This window comes from Papaver somniferum, unplaced genomic scaffold, assembly GCF_003573695.1.
Source record: "Papaver somniferum cultivar HN1 unplaced genomic scaffold, ASM357369v1 unplaced-scaffold_19, whole genome shotgun sequence".
In the NCBI taxonomy this organism is placed as follows: Eukaryota; Viridiplantae; Streptophyta; class Magnoliopsida; order Ranunculales; family Papaveraceae; genus Papaver; species Papaver somniferum.
The window spans coordinates 3,893,601-3,905,610 of record NW_020628818.1 but is presented as its reverse complement, the minus strand read 5'-3'; the positions used below and the strand labels follow the sequence as shown (position 1 = coordinate 3,905,610).

Below are 12,010 nucleotides of genomic sequence, written 5' to 3'. Positions count from 1 at the left end.
TAAATGCGGAAACAATGGGAATAAATTACGAAGCAATCTAAATTCAATCTTTTGGCTCGAAGGATATTCAGTTAAAGATTATCTAACATTAAACAATGAAATATGCTCGAGTTAAGATGTACCACATTCACAAAAAATGACATCTCAGTTTAAGTTCAAAAATATTTACACAGTTAATCAGTTATATAGTTGTTAAATTGGACAGTTTTTACGTAGACAGTTGGTTAACAGTTAAAACAATCTAAATTATAACTAAAAGAATTAAAGTTGTCGGTGAAAATGCATCTATGCTTAATCCATGTCATTCATTTATTGATGGGTTCACTTTTTCCATCCTAAAACCTAATTCTTGTTTTTGAAGAATTTCAGAGTCTGTCGTACATTGAAAAATATTATCGTTGGGAGAATTTTTTTTTTATCTAACAACATCTCAACCAACAATTTTAAGCTGTTTTTATTATTTGCATAACCTTGTTTAAAATTTTTGACGAGATTAATGACAATGAATGCCTAAAAGAGATATGTTGCCAAAACAATCCTCTATTATCTCTACGCAAGTTGGCACTGATCAGAATAAGAATCTAGATGACTACATGAGTAAAAGCCTTTAATGACTTTGCTAATTGAAATCCTCAAAAATGGCCCGACCTAACAATATTAATGAGCCAAATATTTTTCAAATCAAATGTTTTAAATATACAGTTCCGTCTTACATGTACGGCCAACTCATGTCAAACTAATATATACCACACAAGACCTCTCCAGTTCTTGTTTTTTTCTCGCGTTCTCTATCACCATTTACACTCCTTTGTTTTCACTTGACTTTGTAGGGTAAAGACAAAGCATTGCGACCAAGTTTGTACAGTATTCTTTCTTTGTTTAGAGTTAAGAAAGAAAAAAAAGAAGAAAAGGTGACAATGAATGGTCAAATCTCAGCAGCTATTGGTATTCAAAGACCACTTAGCAAAATTCAGGTATATCTACTCTCTTTTATTTTAATCTTTTCTTTTTCGAATCAAAAGTCTAGTAATTGTGTTACATTTAGATTCGTATTTTCTAACACATTACAACACATTTAAATTAAAATCACAGTGCTCCACAGATCTAGGGGTATGTGAAATTCACAAAATAGCAAATGCTCTCCAAAATATGGCGAAAATCACAAAACAATTGATCACAAAAATATAACTAGTTAGACATTGATGGTTGCTTTTTTATTTTTTTTTGAAACAAAATTGATGGTTGCTGTGGCCTACTTAGGATAGGTACCGTGAAGAAATAGTTCTAAGCCAAAAGTAAAAAAAAAAAGAAAAAAATTCTTTTTTTTTGATCGATAAAGAGTTCAGGTTTGTGAATTTCGAACTCAAGTCAAGTCTTTCAGAAATGAGCTTTCAATCCATCAATGTATTTATGTATTTTTATTATCCTTAATGCATCAATCCTTGACACAATTAGTGTTATCATCTTTATAAAGCATCATCCTATCTAAAGTTTTTGTGCGTTTTTATTATTTGAGTAACCAACGAGAATTCCTGATGGATTTATGAGAGAGCTAACCGGAGTTTTAGCCCCCGGTCAACCTTCCGGTCCACAAGCCTAAATTTTTCTTTTTTTTGGCTAAATTTTAAATTATCCGTATTAGCCTTGATATAAAATGAAAAATCCGTCCTTCTGGATCCGTCCCTTCTGAGAATAGTCATGTTGGCTATAGGATGAACTTTTATTTTTTTAGTTTAGAAGTTTTGAGCACCCGCCCTGACCTTTTAAGGAAAAGAAAAAAAACATTGTTAGGAAATTATTATCCACAAGGAATTGAATTAGATCCTTCCATTTACTACTTCAAAATTTTAAGACACTTGCTATACACAATCTTCCAAATAAAGACAAGTCGGCACCTTTTAGATCACCAAAGAAGAACAAATGGATAACATTAGCTCCCACAGTTTTGGCATACTCAAATCAACCCAATCAATACTCATTCAAAACCCCAACTTATAGCAACAACTATCCCAAGTCGGCAAAAATGAAATAGCCAACCCTGCTAGAAACAGAAAAAGTCCATACCTTCTAATAACTTCTACAAATGTATCCATCAATTTTTAGGTTCATACATGCACCGGCCATTTTGCAACGTTGACTTCCTATTTCCAATTTAACTTTAGTTAACGTTAATTAACGACTAATCCATGATCTTACACGGTCGTTAACTATAAATTACCACCTGGTTTTGACCAAATTAAGTAACTCCCAGCTAAGCAAAATCCATTGACCACACTTAATTTTTATCTGACTTTGAATGATTAATACTTGTTGACCTACTCACGCACATAAAACACGGAATTATTCCGCCCTTTATTCATTTGCCTGAACCTTACAATTCCTATAAATACTCTCATCTCTTTGATTCTTTCCCTCTCAGAAAACTTCTACTGAAAAACAAACAAACGAAAAAAAATCACAGAGAAAGGAAATTTAAATCATGTCTTGTGCAGTTGCAGTTTCGAACAATTTAATGTCTACAGTATTTTCACCAACTAATTCTAGAGTTTCTTCTTCGTTGTTTTGCAAACCTTTAACTTCATCTTCTTCGACAACTACGTCTGCGCTTCCAAAGAGACACAGGCCAGCCAGAATTGATATACCAGTTGTTCCGTCGAGTTTTTTATCTTTAGAAACACCAAAAGGAAATGATATCAATGGTATTATTACTAGAAGGGAGATCGAGGTTGAAGAAGAAGAGTTCTCTGTTTATTGTAAGAAAGGAAGAAAAGCTGCAATGGAAGATCGGTATTCTGCTTCCGTTGGTCTACTTGGTGATCCTAAACAGGCATTCTTTGGTGTATATGATGGTCATGGTGGTGCAAAAGCTGCGGAATTTGCATCCAAGCATATGGAGAATAACATTATGAATGAATTGTCGAGTAGAGGAGCTGATGAACAAATTGAGGAGGCGGTTAAATCTGGTTACTTACTTACAGACTCGGAGTTTTTGAAAGAGGATGTGCGTGGCGGGAGTTGTTCGGTTACTGCGTTGATTAGAAATGGTCATCTTGTTGTCTCCAATGCCGGTGATTGTCGTGCTGTTATGAGTCGAGGAGGGATTTCAGCGCCCCTTACAGATGATCATAAACCTTCAAGACCAGACGAGAAAGAAAGAATTGAAGCTCTGGGTGGTTATGTGGATTATGTTCATGGTGGATGGAGACTACAAGGTTCTTTAGCGGTATCTCGAGGGATTGGGGATCAACATCTTAAACAATGGGTTATTGCAGACCCCGAAACTAAAATCTTTAGGCTCGAATCTGACTGCGAGTTCTTAATTTTAGCTTCTGACGGGTTATGGGAGAAGGTTACCAACGAGGAAGCTGTAGATGTTGTTCGTGCTCTGTGCTTTGACGGCAATAAACGGCCATTGTTATCGGCATGCAAAAAGATTGCAGACATGGCTGTATCTCGAGGTTCTAACGACGATATAACCGTGATGCTAATCAAGTTGGGCAATTTTATTTGATGAGAGTACTTGGGTGGGAAGGGCCCAAGTTTTTTATTGGAACATTTTCTTGTTTTCTTTCCAATTGCGCAAGCAGCAAAATAACTCCAACAATCCAAACACTAAATTAGTAGTACAGTTTTTGTTAACAATTCTTTTTAGAAGGGAAGGGGAAATCCTTCCAGCCATCTCATTGTCAGCCGGTTATGTTTTGTGTCCGGTGATTGTTGTTGATGGTGTTAATTACTGATCATAATGACCGCATGTTTGTCGGTCTTTTCTTCTTATATAAAATCCAATAGTTGCCATTGTTATTGCTGCGAAATTTGTTGCTAGTAATACTATTGAGTTGTGACCAAATGCACTCCATATGATAGTAAAGTGTATGCGACAACTTAACCGATTGATATGCGATACTACACCATATAAGACTGTTTGGAAGTTCTTATTTCTTCCTTCCTGTACCATCATATGTTAGTTCTGGCCAGTCATATACATACGGATTGCGAAAACCAAGATAAATATAACCGTTGAAAACCCAACGGGTGGATCTAGCTAGGTTTGCAGTACATTCAAGTAAATTCTTTTGCACAAGTCAAGTTAATATAAATAAATAACCTATAAATCGTGATGACTATGAGTGCAAGTGAACATGTAAATGATGGGAAAGTAAATGACACAAGTGTTTAACATGGTTCAGCCGAAGCCTACATTCACCGGGATAATCAGTTTGATTGATCAAGGTGGTTACAGCGAGATATGATCTTTTCGCATATGCAAGGGAGACTCTCTAAGTTGCAATGTTCCTAACTCTCCACGTAAATCTTCCAACACCCAAGTTGTATATTTATAGAGTCTTGATTGGGCCCGTTAAGTGACTTCCCTATCTTCCAAACCAGGAATTGAATGTCGCTTATCGTGGTTTACGCCTTCCTCTTATGGCTCGTTCTGCTGGAAACCCGCCACGTGGAAGATAGAGTTAGGTGGTTGGTGGGTATAAATGCTGAGTTGGTTTGAAATGCGCGCTGGCAGGGCCGTCTTACAATATTATGATGTCCTAGGTGAACAAAATAAAATAGGATCATTTCTGTATTACAAAATCACTGATACACTGCAACAAAAAAATTACTTGACACAAATGATGATTCAAATATAATACTAACAAACAAAATAGTTACCTCATAATAAATGATGATCCAATTGTAATATTAACAAACATTTATCATTTTTTTTGAAGAAGACATAAAGCTAGTAATGGATGTAAAGATCGACCTCTCAGCATTTACCGATGCGAACTCATTTATAATATTGTCATAGTCAATACTACTTAGCATATATGCTTCAATAGATAACACCGCTAGTCCGTTTAATCTTTCTTGAGACATCGTTGCTCGCGGATAGGGTTTGATCAACTTTAACTTCGAAAAACTTCTCTCTACATACGCAACTATAACAGAGATTGTCAATAAAATTGTATATGCAATAGACGCATTTGAATAGCATCCGCCCATATCCGTTAAGAAATTCAACTCTTGGATAGCTTTTCCAGTTTCCTTAAGGAAAAAAACTTCGTAAAACCTTCAACTCCGTATATAACTCATTACCATTAATATCTAATTCTATTTCATAGCTTAGGTATTTTTCAAGTTTAACACAAGACCCCTTAAAGTATTATTATCAAGAGACCTTAATTTTTCTATATGAAACAAAAACCCAAAAGTTTCCTCGTATACTTGAAATTGTTTAAACCTAAGTTTGAGAGAAGAAACAGCTTGGTCCATTATATAGATGATGTATTCAACTCGGAAAGCTTCCATACCTTGCAGTGGTAGTTGTACTTCTTCTGTCTCAATTTCATTAAAGTGCTTCTTTCTTTTTCGTACTCTCGTACCTTATAGAAAACAGGCTCTACATTCATAGATGCTGCAAGTGTTTTAGCTTCTTCCAATGCCTCCTCAAATCCATTCTTTCTGTAATCCTTAAAGAAAGAAAAAAGATCTTTTAATTTAGAAACAACATCATCAAGATTCATATCTTCAGTTTGAAGTTTAATGCTCACAGAGTTAACCGCAAGGAGTGCTATATGCCAAACAACCATACCAAGTATAAGCTCAAAATTATCAATCTCGCGGGTCAATATAGAATAAGCAGTACCCCTTGTCTTCACACCAAAATCACCCAAAGTTGACAGCTCTAGTAAGGCATCTCTTATTTCTGGATCTTGAAATCAGATTGCTTTGATAGCTTCAATATGGCTTTCCCGTTGAGTATCAGATAATGGTTTAACCGTCAGACCTTTTACATGTTTCTTAAATATCGTCCAACGTTTTGTAGATGCTGAAAAGAAATTATATACATGTTGCATAACTTGGAAAAATAAAATTGCTCTAGGAAATGAATTATCCATATCACAAAGTGCAAGGTTAAGACTATGAAAAGCACATGGCATATAAAAATCTCTAGGATTTACCTTCAGTAGTCTCTTTTGCACCTTTATTTTTTTCTGGTCCTGTTAGCTCCATTATCGTACCCATGCCCTCTAACGTTTCAAATATCAAGGTTTAGGTTCTGCAAGAGTTCTTCAAGTTTATTAAAAAGTCTTCTTCCCATTGAGTCGTCCACCTTTACGAATCCAAAGAATACTCCTCAAGACCTCAACTTTGGTCGGAGACACGGAAACATATACACATCTTCTGATAAGAGACATTTTCTCTACATTACTAATGTCCGGAGTACAATCAAGTATTATGTAAAAATATTTTGCTTCTTGAATTTTCTGAAAAATTTAATCTTTCACATGACGTGCCAACAATGAATTTAATTCATTTTTTATTAAGGGACCAAGATAATGATGATAAACTCCATGGTCTTTAATATGTCGAAGATGTTCTTGCATTACCAAATCAAACACTGCAATCATTTCAATAAAGCTTAAGAAGTTACCGTCATTTGCTACCGCAACCTTGTCGTTTACTCCACGGAATGCCAAATTATTTTTAGCAAGAGTTCTTATAACACCAACTATTTTTATGAAGACTTGTTTCCAATATTCTTTCTCCCTATTGATTTGTTCATGAATCTCCTTATCAATAGTTTCATTCTTGCGAAGTCCGATTTCAAGTTTTTTCTATTTATGCATGGCATTGAAGTACCTAGTAGACATTTCATGAAGTGAAATCTTAGCACCCAACATATGCCAATATCTACTACCATTCGTATCCAGTTTAGTATTACGCCCATCTTGCTTGAACAATTTGCAACAAAAACAGAACACTCGATCCGAAATATTTGAATACATTAGCCATCTTTTGTCTTCGGTTTCCCAATTGCTCAAACAACTTGTGTAGTGGTCAGCATCAAACTGTCTATTTTTGACATATTTAGGAAAGAAATCAGTGTTATTTCTTCTTACAGGTCCATTATCTACTAAACAATCTCTCAAATACTGGTTAATCTTAATCTTATTCCAATTCACTGGATCATGAATATCTATTGGTTCGTATTCTTCATTTTGAGCCTCATCTTTGCACAATCTCATTTTCACCATCATTTATTTCTTGTTCTTGTTCACTTGGCTCTTCCTGGTCATTTTCATCATCTTCTCAACCATTCAATAAAGCATCCTCTTCTAACATAATATTGACCAAATTTTCATAATTCTCATCACTATCAGTCTTATTTTCCCCGCCTTAATTGCTTTTATTGTCCCTTATATGATGTATGATTGTTGGTACCAAATATTTATACATATCTCCATTTTGATATCTTTCGACGTCATCCTTTGTTTGCCGTATTAACGCTGTGGCGTGTCCACTTTTCTGTTTTCTAACCATGATTGTCGTCTTGTCGGTCTATTGTGCCCTTGTTACCTTGTACATAAACAAGCAAAAGGGTCAAACTAAAATAAATCATACAGTGAATTATCTTGTGATCAAAAATAAATAAAAAATCAATGAATTATCAAAGATAACAAAACCCCAACAATCCATAATCCACAGGACACCACAATTCTAATTCTAGTTAACACCCAAAATTGTAATTGTAATTTTTTATTTTAATCATAATTTATAGATATCCCAAATTTGGCTTACAATTTATCAAAACCCTAATAAAGTTTACTCAAAATGATAACAATCATAAACAACAGATTAGTTTGCAATAATAAGTATGAAATCAAAATACCTTGTCGCAAATCTTATAAATTGATGATGTTGATTGACTGGTTGTGATTGAGATTCTCGATCTGTACTTTGATGACTCTGTTTCACAATTTGCGAAAGACATAAAGAGGGAGATAAAAAAAAACTTTTGATATTCTCACACGAAGTATAAAATATAGGTATGTTGATGGTGGTTTTCGATTTAGGGCTAAAATTGTAAAATCCCATACTTAATACGCTGTCATCCTGCAAAGGAATAAAGGCTATTTAAAAAAAAGTAATGAGTGTTCAAACCTCTCTACTTATATATATATATATATATATATATAAATATATATATTGAACAACTCAGTATAAATATGAAATTCACTCAAAATGGTGCGCGTAGTAGCAATCCCAAATATTCTATGAATTCTATTTTCTGTAAGCATTATTAACTAATGCATAACTTGCCTAGTATTTACATATGCTATGTTCCCAGTCGAACTCTCAATATTGACATGACATGACGATCAATGCTCACTCTCAGCAGAGTAGTATGAATCTCCCTAAGTGCGAGTATTGGGATCTGCACAAAAATACTCATACAGGCTACATCGCTCTCTGACAAAGAGATCGACGCGTTCACACACTTTTTTTTATTAAAGTTAGCATGATCGAACACATGTTTATTCCTTAAAGAAAATCTAGACTTTTAATATCAGTCTCAAAAAATAATCACGGCCACACGATTTGGCCAGGCGATTTAACAAGCTTAGACTCTTCCTAGAGAAACTAGGAAATCACCATAATGACCACGGCGGGCCCACTAGTGCCCTAGTCGATCGAGGCTTATTCCCTTCATTCACAAGTGCTTCGAACGCCGACCCAAACATGGGCGTTCACACTATATAAAATAACTCAAAAGAATTGAGACCGACAAAAACTGTATCAAAACGCATCACGTCCGTCCAACTTAGCCGGCCTAGTTGGACGGCTTGGATCGCGTTTCGAGCGATCAAAGAGATGCCAACGTGTTCAGCGTTGGCCCAACTCCTTCGTCGATCAACCTGACCACTGCAAAACCATAGCGCATCAAAATCATTTTCCCGAAGTAGGGTGAACGCGCTGCTTTGAAAACCCTAAATTGCGTTTGCGGCAACGCCCTACTGTCGAAAATCAATCGCGACCATCCATCTTCAATGGCCTAGTTGAGAGACCCCGAAGATGTCAGTGTGATCACCGTTGACCCAACTCTACACATGGCCGACCAGCCTGTTCGAACTAGGGATCGATGTCCCGAACGCTCGCCCAAAGAGGGGTTGGCCGTGCAGATTCGAACTCTAAAAATATAATCAGCGGCAACGTTCAACTGATGCAAATCATCTTGTCCGACCAACTTTGCTAGCTTTGTCGGACGATTTAGATCAGATTCTAGATAGTCAAGAGGGTGATGCCATGATCACCGGTCACCCCTCCTCCACGAGTAGTGATCGACCAAGTGATGGCGTGTCCCTAGAGCCACCAAACGATCACCCAAAGGTGGTCGATCATGCTACCTCCTTTAAGACTCTTATCCGCGACTTATTCAATCAAGCTCTAAAAAAACGATGCTTCATACACATCGATTAATTTGAGATGCTTAAATGAGATGCTTCACATGCATCAAATACATACGATATTTAATTTCGGCTTCATAAACAACTTAGTTGTTTCACCTAATAACACCATATTCCATTCTCCGCGGAAAGTCCCACGACTTGACCCACTTATTCGAGACATCAAACATGTCACAAACTGGGGGATACTTACTGGGGTATTGATCTGGCGGTTTATAGCGTGTGGCGTGCAACGCATCCATTACGAGAACGTGTCAGGAAAAACAAACGGTTATCAGTAATGAGAGTAGTAGGAGAACGTGCGATCAGTCATCCCTCATAACGGAGACACGATGATCACTACCTTCCGCACAAACCCACTTCTCCACTACTTCACTTCCTAAGATATCAGGGTGCGCTCAATGACTTGTATAAATAGATTTTCAATCTATTTCGAAAGAGAAAAAACACAAGTGTTATCAACAAAAGTAGCCAAAAACCATCTTCTGATACAAGTCATAAAACAGCCAAACCCGTTATAATTCAACATCCTGATCTCAAACACCTTCTCCGCTTTCCTCCCTATGATCAACCCTTCTCCTTCACCTTGTGACTGGATTGAATGTGGAACAGCCATTTCTTGGTTTAAGCCAGAGTCTTACAGATTGATCTATCGAACTCAAAAGTACTCCTATGCAGTACATTTGTTTAGGGTTTGAATTTGTTTCTCATCAACACACCTAAATTTACCAAAAACAGCAGAATCAGTTTTTACCCTCAAACAACTGGCGACCACAGTGGGAGATTAATCTCTCGATTTCAAGATCAATTTTCAATTTCATTTCAATTTTCTCAAAATTCAAGATGGTGGATCTTAAGTCTGGATCGGCGACAAATCCCGATGTTACTAGTGCTGACAACACCCCTAGTGTCCACATTCCTGCTGGATAGACGCATTTATGTGTCTATTTTCATCTCGATTTTCTGTTTTGTTAATACCCATTTTCGTACTTATTATGGTGTTTTGTGTATTTGTAGGTATTTTTATGAAATAAACATTTTTGGAAAATTCCGTTCGAAAAGGTGATAAAGGCACCTCCGGAGGACACCTTCTATCCGGACTCCCATTTTGGATAAGGGGAATCCCAGTTATAAGGGGCATCCCACGGATATTCGCACCCCACTCTGGTTAGAGAGGGTACCATCTTCACCGTTTGAAGTATAGATTTTTCGGGAAAACTGAACCAGTCACCTGCGTATCTTCTGTGCGAATTTTGGAAGATACTTGATGAGATTGAATCGATGTTTTCGATTGGGATTAACTGGATTGGGCCAAACAACAGTGGTATGGATGATTAAATAGACTATATTGGGCTGGATCGTTGATTCAAACCAAACAGGGAGGTGGTTTCGGGTTTCTGTTTATTGTCTGTTCTATATTTGGAAGATATGTGAAGAGATTTGGTCGAACTTTTTCACAAAACGGATTAATATTATCCTTTTTCGAATCAGAGTTGGAAAGGGAACTTTTCACGTAAATAAGGTAAGTATCCTCGAGTTTTACCGAAGCAGGGAAGGTGAAGATATTCACGGGAATTATTGGATATAATTCTGGAAGTTACGTGTTGTTTGGGAAGAAGAAATATCCTCTATTAGGATAGTATTCTATCGACGGGAGAAGCGTAAGAGAAAAGAAAGGGAAGAAAAACCGTAACTTGGAGATAAGAAAAAGGAGAGAATTTTGCGGGATTTCTCAGCCCTGTTGTGTATATATATGTGGAGAGGACCTAAACAGGGGGATATCGAGACCTTGGGGTGAAGGTGATAGACACATTTTTGTGTCTAATTTGTCCTCAATATTCTGTATTGTTGATACTCGATTTTGTACTTATTATGGTGTTTTATGTGTTTATAGGTATTTTTGGGATATAAACATTTTTGGAAAATTCGGCTCGAAAAGTTGCTCGAGGCACCCCCGGAAAAGTACTAAAGGCGCCCTCATTTTGGATAAGGGCACCCCAGGCATGCTGTTAAAGGCGCCCATACTCTGGATAGGGTGCAACCATCATCTTTCTCATTTGAAACTGAATTTTGGCGGGAAAATTGTTTCTCACCTGCAGAATTTTTTGCTCGAGATTTGAGGACATTTTAGAGAGACTCAATGGCTGAGAATTGTTGGGATGATGTGACTGGTCTTAACAGACATGGTATGGCTTATTTTGTCGGATAAAATTGGCTAGATTCTCGTGTTGAAGAAGACAGAGGCGTACGTGCATGGGAAGATATTCTCCATTAAACTCATGGATATTTGGTCAGATTTTCTCTTGTTTTGGATATATACCAGCCTGTTATACTACAACAGGGTTGGTAAGTGCTTTCAATTCGATCAAAGAGGAAGATACACGGAATCTCGTGAAATAGGGAATAAAATATTCCCGAGAATATTTTTCTTCAATACCGAGTAATGGAAGACTTGATGGAGTTATGGAGGATTATTTTCGGTTCCGGGAGGCTATTTAAGGTGTACGTAGAGAAGCAGAAGGGATATGGAGTGAGAGGGGAGCGAACAGAGGGTTGAGGATGGATAAAAATCAAGTTGCAGAGATGAACCAGTTTTGCTGGTGAAGAAGAACACGAAGAACATTAGACCACAGAAGACAGTCATATTGCTACAATGCCAGCGACACTTCGTATTTATCGTTCTCTGTAACAGTTTGGTTTGTAACAAATATAATTGTTATAAACCCGGTTTTAATTATTTCTCACCTTTTCCATCATTTGTA

General features: G+C 36.7%; 1 protein-coding gene across 1 annotated transcript; it reads left to right on the top strand.

Moving 5' to 3' along the window:
* The first annotated feature begins 2,407 nt into the window (after positions 1 to 2,407).
* On the top strand, positions 2,408 to 3,815 carry LOC113338287 (probable protein phosphatase 2C 25). Its single transcript, XM_026583731.1, has one exon. The coding sequence runs from the start codon at positions 2,480 to 2,482 to the stop codon at positions 3,509 to 3,511; it is 1,032 nt and encodes a 343-aa protein (XP_026439516.1). The 5' UTR covers positions 2,408 to 2,479; the 3' UTR covers positions 3,512 to 3,815.
* The last annotated feature ends 8,195 nt before the right edge of the window (positions 3,816 to 12,010 follow it).

Coding starts and splice junctions, on each gene's coding strand:
- LOC113338287 (XM_026583731.1), top strand. CDS start 2,480: ATGTCTTGTGCAGTTGCAGTTTCGAACAATTTAATGTCTACAGTATTT.